The following is a 19,280-nucleotide window of genomic DNA, read 5'->3' as shown; positions in this document are numbered from 1 at the left end:
CCCTGCTGTTTTGGTTCATAATTTGGCATTAAGAAATTCTGATCAGGCTGTCTATTTGACAAATTACTGGTTTGAATTTCTTTGTGTTACTGGGTGGGAGAATGGCAGAAAAATTGGACAATGAGACCTACCTTGATCTCATTTTCCCTACTCTCTCTAGAATCCTTTCCTTTCTGTGCCCATTGGATGGAAATGTCAGGGTGGTGGGGAAGGGCCTGGTCTCCTGTCAATGCTAGTTACTGCCACTCTCTAGAACCAACAGTAAGACTGCTTATTTCCACCTCTGTAACGTTGCCCAACACTGCCTGCCTTGACTCTTCGACTGCCAAAACCCTCCTCCATGTCTGTATTACCCCAAGACTTGGCTAATCCGATACCCCCTTAGTTGGCTTGTCACAATCTACCCTAGAGCTCATCCAAAACACTACTTCCCATGTTCTAACTCTCACCCAAGTCCCATTCACCCATCACCGCTGGGCTTGCTGACTTACACTGGCTCCCTGTTAACGAATGTTTTGGTTTTAAAATTCTCATCCTTGCATTCAAGTCCCTCCATGGCCTCACCCCTCCCTATCTCTGCAATCTCCTCCAGCCCTACAATCCTCTGAAATATCTGTGCTCTTCCAATTCTGATCTCTTGCAGGTCCCAGATTTTAATTATGCTACCATTGGCAGCCATGACATCATGCTACTGTAGCACTAAACCTCTCTTTCCCCCCCTTCTTTTCTTTTCTCCTTTAAGATGCTCCTTAAAACCTACCTCTTTGACCAAGCTTTTGATCGTCTGCCCTAATATCTCGTTACGTGGCTTGGTGTCAAATTTTGTTTAATGCTATTTTGAAGGGTGCTGTATGAGTGCAAGTTATGGTTTGTTTGTTTGTTGTAGTATCACGCTCTTTGAAAGATAGCAGTCAATCCTGATAAACATTGGATAAAGATTTAATGCTATTTTGCAATAGATTTCATTTGGAAGTCATTTAGTGTCTGTGGATACAAAAATAAGTAATGAGTAATGCTCAGATGCACATTTTAGATACATGTTTGAGAACAGGAGTTTTAATTACCATCTCACCATTTATGCTTGGTAATCATATCTTAATAAATCTAACCTCGAATAATTATGAACTCAGAGAAAGTTTAATATCACACCATTGTTTTTAATTGTGTACATTGTCCCAAGCCAATAGTGTTCACAATCGGTTTTAAACCATTCAGCGCATGCGAGAGAGAAAATAGTTTGCATGAAATTTATGGCAGTTTATTTTCTTACCTGTGGAATGAAAAATTATATCACAGCAGTGACCTGTGTCAAATGGGACAGTAACATTGTGATCTATTACGATGTCGCCTTATTTAGGTCATGTGATTGTCGTCTTGTTAATTTCTGACAATGTTCACTGCATCTGTGTGTGTGTGATCTATGTAACAAGTGAGTGTTGACAAAGCATTTAAGTTAACATTCTCATGCTTATACCATCAGAGTTTCTTGATATGTGGCTGTCTCGCAATAAACTTCACCATTTACATTTTCCCAGATGTATTGCAATTTGAATCATAGGGATTTTAATCCTACCTACCTAATAGGGTTTTTTTAACTTTGCTTTGTGGCCATGAAAAGCAGGAGTGCCCCTTCTGGTCACAGAATCTCACAGTGCAGAAAAGGCCCTTTGGCCCATCGAGTCTGCACCGACACATGAGAAACACCTGACCTACCTACCTAATCCCATTTACCAGCACTTGGCCCGTAGCCTTGAACGTTATGACGTGCCAAGTGCTCATCCAGGTACTTTTTAAAGGATGTGAGGCAACCCACCTCCACCACCCTCCCAGGCAGCGCATTCCAGACCGTCACCACCCTCTGGGTAAAAAAGATTTTCCTCACTGCCGCGCCCCCCCCCCCCCCCCCCAAACCTCCTGCTGCTCACCTTGAACTTATACCCCCTCGTGATTGACCCTTCAACTAAGGGGAACAGCTGCTCCCTATCCACCCTGTCCATGCCCCTCATTATCCTGTACACCTCGATCAGGTCGCCCCTCAGTCTTCACTGCTCCAATGAAAACAACCCAAGTCTATCCAACCTCTCTTCATAACTTAAATGTTTCATCCCAAGAAACATCCTGGTGAGTCTCCCCAAAGGAAGCTTTATTAAAGCACCACCCTCCTTTCCTCAAGTTTACAGCAACCAGCAGGAAAGCAGCTAATTGCACGTTAGTGAGCTCAGGTAATTAAAATGGCCATGGTCACGTACTTGCCACAGGTGGCAGGGGGGAATAGTGAAACCAGCCTGTTGGCTTTTTATGCTATGTGTAATACAGTCAACAGCAATAACCTGCATTTATATAGCGCCTTAACATAGAAAAACATCCCTAGGAGCTTCATAATAGTGGAATCAGGTAAAAATTGACACTGAAACAAAGATAAGATAAATGGCTAAAACCTTGATTGAAGAAGTGAATTTTAAGGAGGGTCTTAAAAGCTAAGAGAGAGTTAGTGATTTCACGAGCTTTCAGTCTAAATGGTTGAAGGCACACCTCCCCCCATAGGAACAGTAGTAGGCAATTCAGCCCCTCTGGTCTGTTCCACCATTCAATTTAAATCATGGTTGATCTGTGCCTTCACTCATCCAGTCACCTTGGTTCTGTAACCCTTAGATTTTCGTTAGGCAACATTTATTGTGACCCTCAGTTTTTAAATTTTCAACTTACCTAGCCTTAACAGTTTTTAAGGAGAGAGTGCCAAATTTCCATTACCCTTTAGTGTGTGTTTTCTGACATTGCTCCTGAACTGCCTAGCTTGATCTGAACTCTCCCACCAGGGAGAATCACAGAATTGTTACAGCACAGAAGGAGGCCATTCAACTTGTCATGTCTACACTAGCTCTCCAAAGGAGTAATTTACCTAGTGCCACTCCCCTGCCTTCTCCCCCATAGTCCTGCACATTCTTCTTTTACAGATAATAATCCAATTCCCTCTTAAGAGCCTCGGTTGAACCTGCCTCCTCCACGCTCTCAGGCAATGCATTCCGGATCCTAACCATTCACTTTGTGAAAGTTTTTCCTCATTTCGACATTGCTTCTTTTACCAAGTACCTTAAACCTGTGTCCTCTTGTTCATGATCCTTCCAATAGGGAACAATTTTTCCCTATCAATTGTCCAGGCTCTCTGATTTTGAATACCGCTACTAAATCTCCTCAACCTTCTCTTCTCCAAGGAAAACAGTCCCAACTTCCCCAGTCTAATAATGGAGGTTCCCCATCCCTGGGACCATTCTTGTGAATCTTTCCTGCACTCTAGGAAAGATTTGAAGGCATTAAAGTGTGGTGCCCAGAACTTGACACACTGCTCCAGTTGAGACTGAACCAGTGTTCTTGGAGTCTGGAGTAACCTGTGACTTGGGCAGAAATGCTACCACCAAGGCTCACTCCATTGATGACTCTCTATAATGCCTTATCATGCTTAAGCCCTCAAATTCATATTCCAGCCCATCTTGTTTTAACTGCTCCAAGCCATTTATTTTTTTAAATGTTAAGACAATGAAAGAAAAAAAGTCACAACAAAGAGGCATGAAAGATATAATTATTTTTGTAGGAATTGCCCTTGTAGAGAAAAAAAAAAAGTTCAAATCCAAACATGACGAGTTCATTTTCAAAATTCAGGTTCACTCCAAATCCATTCACGCTAATGAAAGAAAATGAGTTAGTCAGAACCCACCAGTCACAACATGGTTTAAGTTTCCTCATAATGGTGCATAAACTGTAACCAATGGTTTATGAAACATTGGCCCAGGTCTTCCAATCCCAAGAGTGGCAAATGCTGAGATGATTCCTGCTATTGAAGGTCACAATGGCAACAGAAGTTCTGGGGAGCCAATTTACTCCAGAACCAGGAACTTCTGAAACCTCAAATGGTTCTGTGGGTGTCCTTGCTTATGGTCTCTGTAAACATCTAAATTTGGGCATTTTGTCCTATACTTACCCTGGGTTTTACACAGAGCTGTCCTTCGGTGTAAAGCCTGCTCAGGAGCAAAACTCTAAGTAAATCAGGTTTCAGCACCCTGACACGCTGCTCACCCCTCCCCTCACACCCTCCAACAATGCTCAAACCTAACGCCCTCCATGCCCTCTCTCTCTCTCTCTCTCTCTCTCTCTCTCTCTCTCTCTCTCTCTCTCTCTCTCTCTCTCTTCTCCCCCCCCACCCCCCCACCCAAATCCCAGCTCATCATCCCGAATCAATGGCTCCTTAGTCTGGCAGATGTCAGAACATACTTAGTGTTGGAGTGCAGTGGGGAGGTATGGTGAGTAGTGTCGAGGGTGGGTGAGGGGGTTGAGCAGTGTCAGGGGTGAGTGATGTAGGTGAGCATTGTCATCAGGGGTTGTGATGGGGGTGGGCAGACTGTGGATTGTCGGAAGTGTGGGGTTCGGAGAGTGGCGTTCTAGCAAAGACAGGTCCGTTCTAAAACAGCGCAAGTCAATGAAGTGAAGACAGACCTTAAGGAGTGTGTTTTCAGTTCATGATGGAAAAGGGAGCATGGCTTCGCTGCAATGGCATTTTGCCAAAGGCCTTCCAGTTCTGCTCAACAATGGATCCAAGCTGGAGCCTGCACTGCAAGGTCCTAAGACTCCAATATAAAAAGGAAAGGCCACTGCTTTAAATGAGTCAGTGGTGTATACTCCTGCTCTGCTGCTGACCTGAACACCTGGACTATTTAGTCAAAATGGGTTATTTGGAATTGGGTCAGAGTTGAGAATTAAAACATTACAAGCTGCTGTTCCATCCCCATTTCCCCTTTTTCACTTCCTAATCCCCTCCTTTCCTGTCTGAGCTTCACTATGTTGCCTCCCCTTGTGCTTTTTTTTGAAAAGCAGCTCCCATGTATGACTATAAGGAGCATAAACTTCATATTTAGCCCATCCAAAACTTTATTAATTTGTTCCAATTGCTCCAATTAACAAGTCCCAAATGAACTTCTTTCTTGTGTAGTTAACTTTATAAAACATTGCAAATGGCAACAAAAATGGAAGAGGCATCAGTTACTGATTTCTACCAAACTTTCTGCTTTCTCCCATCTAATTTTTTAAGTTAAACTTTAACCACAAAATCAATGTCCTCTGATGTTTACATTTGTGTATAAAGGATGATGCGTGTCTGCTTTAACTAAAGCAACAGATTGAGCAAAGACCCTGAGAGATAACGAGTGTTCCCTAAAATAAATTTGCATCTAGTTCCCTTTTCTGTTGAAACCTTTCATGCTGCCATTTGTGCTTTGATAATCGTTTTATTATTATTTAGTGAATCATTAAAGATGGCAATCTCTTAAATGTGTAATCCAGTGACTTTGCCAGAATGTCTTTGAAGTATGTCTTTGGATTAAAAGGTGATTTTTAAAAGAATATTTTTTTTTTCACAACCAGCCTAAGGTCACTTTACACATGCTTCAGTTCCCATGTAGTTGTAGTCAGCAACATAGCAAAGTGCACTTGGGTTGAACAGTGATTTTGCTCAAAATGAGAGACACTTCATTTTGTATAAATGAAATGCCCAATTTAGAAGGTTTGCCAGACTGATACCTGGAATGGGCGGGTTGTCTTATGAGGAAAGGTTAGACAGGCTAGGCATGTATCTGCTGGAGTTTAGAAGAGTAAGAGGCAACTTGATTAAAACATATAAGATCCTGAGCGGACTTGACAGGGTGAATGTGAAGTGGGTGTTTCCTCTTGTGGGGGAATCTAGAACTAGGAGCCACTGTTTAAAAATAAGAGGTCGCCCATTTAAAACACAAGATGGAAAAACTTTTCTCTCGTTCATGAGTCTTTGGAACTCCCTTCCTGAAAAGATGGTGGAAGCAGGGTCTTTGAATATTTTTAAGGCAGAGGTGGGTAGTTTCTTGGTAAGCAAGGGGGTGATCGGCTATCGGGGGTAGGTAGGATGCAGATTTGAGGTTACTTTCAGATCAGCCATGATCTTATTAAATGGTGGAGCAAGCTCAAGGGGCTGAATGTGACATGAACCTCCTTGTTTGTATGTAATAAAATCAAACTAAAAGTTAAACTCATCCTCCTCCCTTGGCAGTAGCAGACCTCCAGGCAACAAGCACAGAGGCACAAAATGAATGTCTTGAGCATTATTACAGAGCTCTTTTCAGTGTGATGTATTTAAGATGAGCGTTTTTACCTATGTTACTGTTCTTTATCACCAGCTGTATTTTGAAAAATTGCTCCTTTTTATAAAGTGTCCTTTCAGCTGTTAGACTGTTCCTGGAATTGTGGTGTTGGTGGATTTACTTTTGCAGAGTACTTTGTATCTCAGAGAAAACCTCAAATTTACAATGAAAAAATATGGATTTGAGTTAATGGCCTAAATATTCACTGGTGCTGCACCTGTTGGGTGTAAAACAGGTGTCAATTCATCCAGTATGGTGTGCGTGCGTTCTATGGAAATGCCCTGCCCGCCAGATTGATAAAGGCATATGCAGATAGGGGTTCACATCTGTTTTAAGGGTCCTTACTGAGATTGAATTGCCCTGAACAAAACCAACGCTGGGCCTGTTGCATTCAGGACAATTAGGTCTACATGCGGCCCACCATGTGGTCCTTAAACATTCAATAATTTAAATGAGACCTATAACCTAATTTTGATTGGACTTTGGGACTACCTGTTCCAATGTCAGTACCCAGTTTGCTGGCATTATCCAATTTCTCTCCCAGTGGTTCCTAGTCCACTTAAACTATAGAAATTCTATTCCCAGGAAAGCGACCATCTTTGTAATGTTTGATAGCTGATCCAAGAGTTGAACTTGTCTTGTATTTGGAGATCAGACACAAGGATGTAGATTTGCTAGCACCCGGTTTCAGGTGCAAAGGCAGCGCTGTGACCACAATGCATACTCACATTATTGGCAGCCAAAGGCCAACTCAAAATTAGGCCTCTGGCCTCAATTAATATTAATTGGACGAACTGCAAGTGTTGTTCCTATATAGACAGCTTGGTTATTTGAAGAAATGAACATTAGGCCACAGGCTTCACCAGCAACCCAAATGTAAGTACTGGAGTGATTGGTGGGGCAGCACAAGTATGGAGAGTGGGCAGATCAAGTACTGTGGAATCAGCCAAGCGCTCGCTTCACCAGGTTGCACAGCAACAATATTAAACTTTCCCCTTGCCCAGCAAATGCTTAAAGATCCTGAGCAGAGCAGACCCAATCCCCCCTCCTTTCCTGCAATGTCAAATTTAACAGAAAAAGCCTAAAACAGATGTTGAACTCCTAGCTCTCTCAGTTTTATTAATTCATGGAGTGTGATTGTCACTGGTAAGACTTAACTGCCTTGAAAAAGTGGTGGTGAACCACCTTCCTGATCTGCTGTAGTCCTTCTGGTGTTGGTGCACCCAGTGCTGTTAGGTAGGGCGTTCCAGGATTTTGACCCAGCGACTGTGGAATAACGATATATTTCCAAGTCAGGATGGTGAGTGGCTTGGAGAGGAACCTGCAGATGACACTGTTCCTATGCATCTGCTGCCCTGGTCTTCCAGGTGATAAAGGTTGTGGGTTTAGAAGGTGTTGTCGAAGGAGCCTTGGCAAGTTGCTGAAGTACATCTTGTAGATGGTGCACACTGATGTCACAGTGCGCTGGTGGTGGAGGGAGTGAATGTTTAGGGAGGTGGTAATTGGTTGGACTGGGAATTTTCCTGCTTTTTTGTGGGCAGGGCACACCTGAGCAATTTTCTACATTGCTGAGAAGATGCTAGTGTTGTAGCTACACTAGAGCAGCTTGGTTAGAGGCATGGCTAGTTCTGGAGCACAAGTCTTCAGTACTACAGTGGGGATGTTGTTCGGGCCCATAGTCTTTGCAGTATCCAGTGCCTTTGGGCATTTCTTGATATCATGTGGGGTGAATCAAGTTTGCTGAAGACTGGCATATGATGGGGATCTCCAGGTGGAAGCTGAAGTGGATCATGCACTTGGCATTGATGTAACGTGCAATGCCTGCTTCAAGCAGTTTCCATAGACATTTTTAAAAGAAAGTCAGCTTACCCAATATTGAATTGGATGTTTTTCTGACATCCTTTGCACCTGCGACATTGAACCCTGAAACTGGCTTTGATATATCCATTTTATGCCCGTAAGAGTAAGGAATGAGTCCGGAACTGAAGGAAGATTTGCATCCTATTTTAAGTCAGAGGATTAAGTTGGCGGGGGGTAAGAAGGCTAGCATGGGCTTTTCTTCTTTGGTCTACAGAGCAATGTTATCTGTGAAAGCCCTCTGGTGATCTTTTGCTTTACTAGATATACAAGACTGGTCTGTGGGTGGATACAATTGCATCAATCTGATGTTCCTCCAAAGTGTAACTTAAACTCCCAAGGCTAGTGATTTTAATTAGCTGCTAATTTAATCTTACAAGGACAGAAGTGGCTTGGCTTTGAATGTCTACCAGGTCAAATAACTTGACTACATTCATTGTTAATAATTGTACTTGAATGCTGGACACCTTCGGTGATTTACCAGAGGTTAAAGCCACCCATAGAACTACACTGAATAAAACATCATCAAAAAGGGAGAAATTTGGGGGCAGGGAGGTAAATCTGAATCCCAGACTATAGGAAAGAAAACTCGAAACTTTTAGCAGTGGAGAAATGTATAGGGATCATTTTACCCTGGGTGCAAAACTGGGCTGGACTTCTGTTTTACATACTGCTGAATCTTACTCCCCACAAATCACCCTCAATTGTATCTGTGAATACTTTGTAATTGACTCAGCCATTACTAAACTGGGTTTCAGCTTAACCACTTTCATTCTTTCATTCTTGCTTTTTTTTTTGCAGAGCTTTAGATTTTAGTAATTTTATGGGGAAATGGCAACGTAGTGGTAATGTCGCTGGACCAGTAATCCGGAGGCATAGGCTAATGCTCTGGGGACAAAGGTTCAAATCTCACCATGGCCCCTGGTGGAATTTGAATTCAATTAATAAATCCGGAATATAAAACTAGTCACAATAATGGGAACTGTGAAACGATCATCAATTTGTCATAAAAACACATCTGGCTCCCTAATGACTTTTGGGAAGGAAATCTGCCATCCTTACCCAGTCTGATCTACATGTGACAACAGACCCACAGCCATGTGATTGACTCTTAAATATCCCAGTAAGCCACTCATTTTGAGGCAGTTAGGGATAGGCAACAAATACTGGCCTTGTCAGTGATGTCAACATCCCATGAAAGAATAAAGAAAAAAAAATAAAAACCACCATCGTTCCCTTCCATGCTTTAAATCCAAAAAAACAGATATACTGGGACACCTGGATAGCCATTCCAAGCATCATTCCCTGCCCTACCCCACAAAATAGTGTTAGTTAATTCTGTCCTACGTTTATTGGGATTGGACGAGTTGATTTTGCACGAGTCAGGTTCTGTACATCTCTCCCATTGACTAAAACATTTAATCACTTGTAATAATTGGAAACCATTGGAAAATATGGTGTACACATCCGAACACGTGCATTGCTATATCTGGATAATGTACTGTAAGTACAAAAGCAGTTCCTTTAGTTGCAACCTTGAACAGTGTGGGGGAGTTTGCAAGTTCCTGTGGTCAGTGAAGAGCGTAAGTTATGTGCTAGATTTCAGCTTCACTGTTTTCTACAGTCAGTCTAAACCACAGCAACTGATACTGGGCAAGCAGCAAGAGGAAATAGAAATTCTGTTTTTCAAACTGTAACAAATGTTTTCAGAATAATTGTTTTTCTTTTTATTCATTGCAAAAAAAGTGTATTTTACATCAACATGATTTTCATTTTTGAATTAGTTAAAGACAGTATCCTATTTTAAAACATGCAATCTATTGGTCACTTCTCATGTTAATGTTTTAAGACGTTTAGGGGTATTGGCTGATATAGAAGAAGGGTGTTGCAGTATTTTTCGAGGAAATTTGAAAGAGTTAATGGGAGTGCAGTCAAGCAAATCATGTAGCAAATATGGTTTTCTCTTAAATGTCCAAATTGGCCACTGAGGATATTATAATCATTATACCCAAAATGATTTATAGCTAGTCCATAATATGACCAATTAGATGAAACCATTATGAACTTATTGCCAAATTTAAATCAACTGCATGTAAAAAGCTGTGGATTCATGTAATTCATTCACTAATATTTATATAAGAGCACTCTGAATTAGGCAGTGGAATTATTTCCTTGTATTCACAGATCTTAAACTGTTAGCAAATAATTAAATCTGTAATAAAACTATGGGCAGAATTTTGCCCTTGGGCAGGCTCGGCAGGGGCAGTCAGGAAGCTGACCCCCGCCCATTATCAGCACCAGACCACAATTTCACACTGGCGGGCTGATTAAGGCCTGCCTAACATGAAAGGCAAGTGAGAGTGCTCAGCGCTGCCTGTATTTGGGGAGAGGGGGGTGGGGTAGGAAGAGAAGGGCGAGCGGGCTGAGTGAACTTAGCAAGCGGGCGCTTCATAACCTCCCTGAGGCACAGAGCTGCCTCAGGGAGATGAAGCGTTGTTTTAAAAAAAAAAGTTAAAAATGTAATAAAACATGTCCCCTCTGTGTGACACTCACATGAGCAGGGGCATGTTATTAATTCAATTGTAAAATTTTTATTCTATATTTGCTTTTGGAAACCACATCCCACCTGTGAATGAGGTTTCCAAAAATTGCAAAGGCTGCTTGGCCTTTTCGCCTGCCTGCTAACTGTTAGGTTAATTGATTATTTAATGGCTTTAACGGGCCTTTTAATTGTTGGCAGGCGCACTGCCGACTCCGGCGCGTGCCCGCTTACCGAACTATCACGCAGCTGCACACTGACGTCAGACACTCAGCCAACGATAACGCACGTCATTTCACGCTCAAGCAGGCCAGGCGCATGCCCGCCCCCTGAGCAAAAATTTCTGCCCTATATTGTGAAAAAAATGAAGCAGTTTTGGTAGATTTAGTTGTAGGTTTAAATTTTAAGATTGTCTCTTGCTTGAACTTGCTTGCCCCATTTGAGATGTTTTAGGGAAAGTATAACCATGAATAGAAATTAGAATTAAATTGCACTGTGCAATATTAGGGCAGGAATGCTTAAACAGTTTTACTTAAATTCCTGCGTTTACTATTTTAATATGGGTTAACGTCTCTATTTAAAATAGTGGACAGAGAAATTTCTCTCGCTTCTTAATTGTTGGTGCTGTGAAGATCCAAGTATAAAGCAAATAACTTCATATGGACAGAGTTCTAAGATGGTGTATTTAATAATGGTCAGTCGTTAAGCAGCAACTGCGACTTCCCTTTTTGTTCTTCCTTCCTTAACTTGCCTTCCACATCTCGGAACCTTCAAGTCCTGTTTACCAATCACCCTTGTGATTGCTGACATACATATTAGGCATTGCCAGCCCAGAAGCCAATTTGAAAATTCTCATCCTTCTTTTCAAATTCCCCCATTGCCTTCGCCTCCCTATCTTTGTAACCTCATCCAGTCCTACAACCCTGCAATGTCTCCGCTGCTCCAACTCTGGTCCCTTGGACAATCCCCTATTTAAATTACTTCACCATTGAAAATATAGTCAACTCCCATCATTCGTAACCCCTTCTATCGCAAATTTGTTTACCTGTGCAAATGCGTTTGTACACTCGATTGCAGTTCGCAGCCCCAAAACTTCTCTTTTCTGCAATTTAAAATGTTAAACTTCTCACCTAAACACATGTTGGTTTTGAAAGTTAATAAACACTGAAGTCCGAGGCCATAAAAAACGCTGCTTGTTGTCTTTCCCACATAGAAACCATGCATTGTGCATGTGCCATCTCTAACTGCACACGGTTTCTTGTGATTTACAGGATATAGTAACTCCCGACCAGTATTTTGCAGTATAGGTACAGTGTAGCGCTTTCTTAAAAATGAGTGAGCCAGAGCCAAGCAAAAAACTTCCCAGGAAGGTGATGATGCTTGAACAAAAAGTCACAGTCTTAGACTGAAAAATGGTGCAAGTGCTACCATGTTGGCCGGGAATACTCTGAATGAATCCTCGATGAGATATATTAGACAGTCTGAGGAAAAAATAAGGGCCAGTGTTAGTGTATCTGGTAGTCATACTGCCAAGTTAACTTTTTGTGAGCAGGAGAGGTCCGCACTGAGGAAATGGAGAAGTTACTCAGTGTGGAAAGAGCACCAGCATCAAAGGAAGACCCCAGTTAGTGGTTCAATCATTTGAAACAAAGTACTTGAATTGTACCAACACAGTAGTAAAGAGGGTCGTGCTGGTGTCTTAGAGCAATCGCCATCACTAGAGAAAAAGTACTGAGCAAGCTATTGGGATTAAAGAGTGACAAGTCCCCAGGACCTGATGGCCTACATCCCAGGGTCTTAAAGGAAGTGGCAACAGAGATAGTGGATGCATTGGCTATAATATTCCAAAATTCCCTGGATTCTGGAAAGGTTCCAGTGGATTGGAAAAATGCGAATATAACACCCTTATTCAAAAAGTTGGGGGAGGGGAGGCAGAAAGTAGGAAACTATAGATCAGTTAGTTTAATGTCTGTCATTGGGAAATTGTCAGAATCCATTGTTAAGGAAGTAGTAATGGGGTATTTGGAAAGTCAAAATGCAATCAATCAGAGTCAGCATGGTTTTATGAAGAATAAATCGTGTTTGACTAATTTGCTAGAGTTCTTTGAAGATGTGACAAGCAAAGTGGATAATGGGGATCCTGTAGATGTACTATATCTGGACTTCCAGAAGGCTTTTGATAAGGTGCCGCACAAAAGATTAATGCACAAGATAAGATCACACGGAGTTAGAGGTAATATATTAGTTTGGACAGAGGATTGGCTAACCAACAGAAAGCAGAGAGTTGGGATAAATGGGTCTTTTTCTGGATGGCAAGCTGTAACTAGTGGGGTGCCACAGGGTTCGGTCCTTGGGCCCCAACTATTTACAATCTATATTAATGACTTGGATTCAGGGATTGAAGGTGGTTAAATTTGCAGATGACACAAAATAGGTGGGAAAGTAAGTTGCAATGAAGAAATAAGAAATTTACAAATGGAAATGGACAGGTTAAGTGAATGGGCCAACATTTGGCAGATGGAGTTTAACGTGGATAAGTGTGAGGTTATCCATTTTGGTCAGAAGAATAAAAAGGCAACTTATTTAAATGGAGAGAAATTTCAGAATGTTTCAGTGCAGAGGGATCTGGGTGTCCTCGTGCATAAATTGCTGAAAGCTAGTTGCAGGTACAGCAGGTAATAAGGAAAGCAAATGGAATTTTGGCATTTATTGCTAAATGAATATAGTATGAAAATAGGGAAGTGTTGTTCCAATTGTACAAGGCATTGGTGAGACTGCACCTGGAGTACTTTTCACAGCTTTGGTCCCCTTACTTGAGGAAGGATGTAGTTGCATTGGAGGTGGTTCACTGGAGGTTCACTAGATTGATTCCAGAGATGCAGGGCTTGTCTTATGAGGAGAGATTGAGCAGTTTAGGCCTATACTCGATAGGGTTAGAAGGATGAGAGGAGGTCTAATTGAGGTATATAAGATGCTGAAGGGGATAGACAAAGTAAATGTGGAGCAGATGTTTCCCCTTGTGGGGCATTTTAGAATGAGAGGCCATAGTTTTAGGCTAAGGGATGGTAGATTTAAATCAGAGGTGAGGAGGAATTTTCTCAAAGGGTCGTGAATCTGTGGAATTCACTACCTCAGTGCAGTGGATGCCGGGATGCTGAATAAATTTGAGGAGATACAGATTTTTAATTAGTAACGGATTGAAAGGTTATGGGGAGAGGGCGGGAAATTGGAGTTGAGGCCGAAATTAGATCAGCCATGATCGTATTGAATAGCGGGGCAGGCTCGAGGGGCTGAATTGTCTACTCCTGTTCCTAGTTCTTACGTTCATGTTCTTATGTGTCACCGGTGATGATAAAGGTGGTGCAGAAGGTGTCTCCTTTACTTCAAAAGGATTCTCAGCCAATACGGGATGGTTTGATCACTTTAAAAACATTTCAGACGGCATAATGTGAAGTCAGTGGGTGAGGCTGCTTCAGCTGACCATGCAGCTGCTGGAGAGGTTCCCAAGGTGCTGCAGGAATACACTTAGGAGAGAGGCTACCAGGCAGAGCAGGTCTTCAACACAGACAAAACTAACCTATTCTGGAAGATGATGTGAAATAGAACCTACATTTCGAAAGAAGAAAAGACAGCCTCTGGTTTTAAAACATCAAAGGACAGGCAGACACTTCTGCTCTGTGCCAATGTGGCTGGCTTTGGATGTAAACCAATGCCAGTTTATAGGTCAGAAATCCCTTGAGCTTTCAAAGGGAAAAATAAATCTGCCAGTCTTTTGAAAGGCTAACAGCAATGCCTGGGTTGCAGCAATTGTATTTGAAGACTGATTTGTCAATTGCTTTCTGTCAGAGGTCTGCACTTGTCTGAGAGAAAAGAACCTGCCCTTCAAGGTCCTACTAATCCTCGAATAATGCACCTGGGCTCCACATACTCTCTCAGAGAGCCATCCAGAAATAGACATTTGGTTTTTGCCTCCAAATGCAACCTCACTTATCCAATCAATGGACAAAGGGGTCATTGCCTCATTCAAGGCTTACTACACCTAATGAAGTTTCAGCCACATCCTTCATCTTCTGGAAGTAGACCCTTCAATCACAGTCTAAGGAATTCAACATCCTCATAGCAGTAGGCATAATTAAGGACTCATGGGATGAAGTTAGAGCTTCAACAATAAATGCCTCCTGGATAAGAGTTTGGCCTGAGGCTGTGAATGATTTCACAGGGTTCCCCAATGTGGATGCTGAAGTGGCCAGGATTGTTGACTTGGCAAAACAAGTTGGAAGCGAGGGATTTGAAGACATGACCGCCATGTGAAGTGGATGAGTTGCTTCAATCTCATCAAGAGGATCACTTTACAGAAGAATTGGTTGAACTGATGAGATTAAATGAACCAGAGCAGGAAGAAGAACCTAAAAAGGCTCAATTTGCAACCAAGATGTTGGCAGACATATGGCTAGCTGAAGATTTGAAAAAACAGGTGTCAGACCATGATACAAGCTGGAAAGAAGCCTTGCCGTTTTTGTAGAGTGATTGACACAGCTATTGCTCCTTACCGAGAACTTTACAAAATTGAAAAACAGAAGGTGAAGCGGTCAACAATAACATTGCTCTTTTCATCCACACCAACGCCTGCATCAGCCATGTCGCCCACTCCCTCTACCTCCACTCGAGTAAAGTACAGTACCTGTAATGTACAGTCATGTGCTGTAATTTGTATTATTCTGTAAATGACAAGTTGTGCATTGTTTGGCAACACAAGAAAACAAGAACAATGTCAGCAGTAAAATTGTCTTGAATTTACTGAAAACATAGTCCTTATTTCTTCTCTTCCTTAAAACAGTCAAATTCTGAATGGCGGGAAACTATCTAATTCACTCCCACTATAAATTTCACCCTTCGAGATTTTGAGGGAACAAAACACCTGGGATTTTACTGTATTCTTTCAGCTGCCTGGGCGCTAACCTTTGGAATTCCCTTCCTTAAACCTCGCTGGCTCTCTACCCCTTCTGCTTTATGATGCTGCTTCAGGCCTTCCTCTGATCAAGCTTTTTATCATCTGTCCTAATATCTCCTTTGTGGCTTGGTGCTGAATTTTGTTTGCTTGTGCTCCTGTAAAATTAAGCCCTTCTTTGTCTCTTACAGGGAGTTTATTAGATTTCTTGAAGAGCGACGAAGGGAACAAATTGCAGTTGCCAAAGCTGATTGATTTTTCAGCCCAAGTAAGTGATCACAGTTGTTTTACAAATCTCTGCAGAAGAAATATCAGGTGCAACATAATTAAACATTTGAAAATATATATATATATGTAATTTCTTCAGGGAATATGTCAGTTTGTTCATTTAATGTTGTGGGGCATTTTATTCGTAGAAAGAGCAACAAACGCAACAATTCAGTGGCAAGTTATGTTGTGTATATTTGCTCTAGCACCCATATAACTTGTTAAAAGAATTAAAGTATTGTTTGGAACTGAGGCCCTAAAACTTGCATTTGAGAACTGATGAAAGCAGACCTTCAACAACCAACTGTGACTGTCAACAGTTCTCTTACCTGATTCTACAGTTTACCTCGTCAAGCTTGTACAGCTACAGTAGGTAAGGATAATGTGTAACCACGGAAAGGTACAGCTCAAAGGTACTTTTGAGCATGATACCAAGGACCCTGGAATGAACAGCCCAAAAATCAGCGGAGTTGTGAAGCAGGCAGTGCCGAATTTTTCAACCTGCTTTCCCATTTGAAATTTGAAATTTGTGATTAAAATGTTCTGCCTACTGCTCAATTGCACACTAGCATTCATAGTTTATTAAGTATACAGCACATATAAATGTGTTGAACATACGCTTAATAGTGCTTACAACCACACCAGATCATAAATAGGTTGTGGACACAAGCATGTTACAGTTCTAAGCTCTTGGACCTTTATGAATCCAGAACAAACTGCCACTATTTATACATTTCTCCCTCCCCCTCTTCCTGATAATCCACATGTTTTGGTATTACACGATTATACCAAAATTCAAATATAACTCCATAGAAGGAGAGTTTAGTTAAGCATCTCCCCTTATCAATGACTTCAGTTAACATACTAGTTTCCTTAACCTAATGTAAAAAGAATTTGTTATCAAGAGGATAACTCATTGTTATGCTTTATTATCATATCAGTAGTTTTACTCATGCACCTTTAAAGTAAAATCTTTCATTTAAAAAATCTGCCTACAGAAGCCCAATTATAAATATATTCCTAGATAGCTTTTCCTTTTGAAGGATCAAAGGCTAGAAATTGCCATACATAGCGACGCACACAGAGCCATTGCACTGATTCCCAGGAGCGACTTGCACTTCAGCCTGTGCAGCCCATTCATTATGATGGTAGAAGAATGGCGCATACACGTACATCTCCTTTGTGCACCAGAACAGCTTGATCTGGCGCTATCCTGACATCATGCATCTGAGCTGGCTGATGCGTCACCAGGATTAGAAACTTAATTCGCAAAGTCTAGCCCACAAATTCGTACATATCCAACAAGCTTGTACCTCCAAAAGAATTCAATAAAAGGCGATCTTATTCAGACATCAGATTCTAAGGAGGCGTGACAGTAGGTGCTGGGAGGATGTCCCCTCTCTTAGAGGAATCTAGAACTAGGAGGCACAGTTTCAAAATAAGGTGTCTACCATTTAAGACAGTTGAGGAGGAATTTCTCCTCTGAGAGCTTTGGAATTCTCTTCCACAGAGAACAGTGGAGGCTGGATCATTGAATATATTCAAGACTGAGTTAGACAGATTTTTGATCGGCAAGGGAGTGAGGGTTGTGGAGGCAGATAGGAAAATGGAGTGATCGTCGCAATCAGATCAGCCATGATCTTATTAAATGGTGGAGCAGGCTAGATTAGCCAAATGGGGTCTACTTCAGCTCCTATTTCAGAATCTGCCTGCCACTTCCTTCAGAAGCTGACACGCAAGTTACTGTTTCCCCTTGGCCTGGCTATAGCCCACTTATACCTGATGACTCACCATGTGTTGCTCCTGCTTCTTTACTAGTCCCTACAATTTGCAGAGCACCAATCTCTGAGCTGGTGGTTGGGAATTGCAAGATCAAGTGACGGTGTCGCCTCACACTTTTGCGTACTAGTTCTTCCCCCTCTTCCTGCCTCTGCTGTGGATGTCCAGATGACAGTTCTTCATCTGAAAGCATCCAAGCAGAAGAGGAGGGTGTTGAGGTGAAGCAAGGCAGGAGTTTCATGGTCACATCTTCAGTTTCCTCTTGATGCTACATCCCAGCGTGGGGATGAAGGGGGAGGAGGTGGGGGGGGGGAGAGTTGAAGAGAGCGTAAGGTTGTCCGTTACCATCATCCTGAACAGCCTCTGCTGCACCAGGTGTCACGGGCTTCATTACTTCTGGACCTTTAATGCATTTCAACATGTCCTCTAGGGAGCTGGGAGGATGGAGTTGTGGAGCTGACTAACCACACCCCTCCCTCTCCACCCTCCAACCCTGGCTCATCTGCCTGTGCCTGTTATTAGGGGCAACCTTTTCCTGTGAGAGAGAGGGCCAGGTGTCAGTGATTGTGTGTCACTGTGCTTGGATGTGTCAACCATACCTAAATAGCTGGGGGGTGGGTAGAGGTATGGGCAATATGGGTGTGATGCTGGAAGCTTTGGATGAGTGAGGTGCAGTGTATGAATGTTAGGAGTGAGTCTTGAATGCTACTTAGTGCAGCTGGGTGAGTGAAGGGGGTGTGGTGCATAGGGCTGAGTGAGAGGTTGCTGTTCTGATGGACATGAGAAAGCAGTGTGCGAATGTAACAGGGCAAGCAAATAACTATCCCAAACTGTTTCCACTGCACCTATTATCATCCCTGGAACTTAAGGACAGTATACTATGGCATGTCTTTAAATTCGATCATTATTCAGGTGATTACTCCATCTTGAACTTGCCCATTGCAAAAGAGTCAGTCTCACTCCAATACTACTTTAGTTGCATCTTTAAAATTGCATCATCCTTCTCTGATTAAGAAACATGGCTAACATTACTGCAACACAAAGAGAAATTAATAGTCAGAAGTCCCACCCTGTTAAAAATGCAACAGAATACCACACTAGCTGAAAATCTAGTTCAGCCTTTTTAAGCCTTTTTTCCTCCTTGATTCTCTTTCTCTTGCCTTTTTTCCCCAGCACCTGCATCCTCTAAGATATTGCAGTTTTCCTTCGATAGATACCTCACCCTCTGTTACCTGAGTTGCAAAGGTATCTGTCATAAACCACCAACTGGAAGTTCCCCTCCAAGCCACTCACCATGCTGACTTGGAAATATATCGTTGTTCCTTCATTGTCGCTGGGTCAAAATCCTAACACTCCCTCCCTAACAGCACTGTGGGTGTACCTACTCCACAGAGACTGCAGCAGTTCAAGAAGGCAGCTCTCCACCACCTCCAAGGGCAATTAGGGATGGGCAATAAATTATTTTTTTTAAAAACCTGACTGAAGAAATAACCTTCCAAGTGAAAATTTGAATAGGAGCAAATGTCAACAAAATAATAGCAAAAATATGTTTTAAAAATGGCAAGAACACCTTTAACATGGAAAACATTCTGCGGCACTTTGCGGAGGGGAGAAAACCAAGAGGAATCGAGGATTAAACAAAACGAGCCTTGATGGAGAGTTAGGAGGTGACTGAAAACAAGGTTGAAAATATGACTTTAGAAAAACTTTTTGAGAGAGAGAAATAGAA

At 42.0% G+C, this 19,280-nt stretch overlaps 1 protein-coding gene across 1 annotated transcript in view; it reads left to right on the top strand.

The window, feature by feature from the left end:
• The window catches only part of hck (HCK proto-oncogene, Src family tyrosine kinase), a 106,568-nt gene that overhangs the window by 62,162 nt on the left and 25,126 nt on the right, over positions 1–19,280 (top strand). The window contains exon 10 of the mRNA XM_078555160.1: positions 15,670–15,773. Within this exon, the coding sequence (XP_078411286.1) occupies positions 15,670–15,773 (104 nt within the window). The remainder of the gene's footprint in view (positions 1–15,669; positions 15,774–19,280) is intronic.

This window comes from Cetorhinus maximus, chromosome 13 (genome assembly GCF_964194155.1).
Source record: "Cetorhinus maximus chromosome 13, sCetMax3.hap1.1, whole genome shotgun sequence".
NCBI lineage: Eukaryota > Metazoa > Chordata > Chondrichthyes > Lamniformes > Cetorhinidae > Cetorhinus > Cetorhinus maximus.
This window is presented reverse-complemented; position numbering and strand designations above follow the sequence as displayed.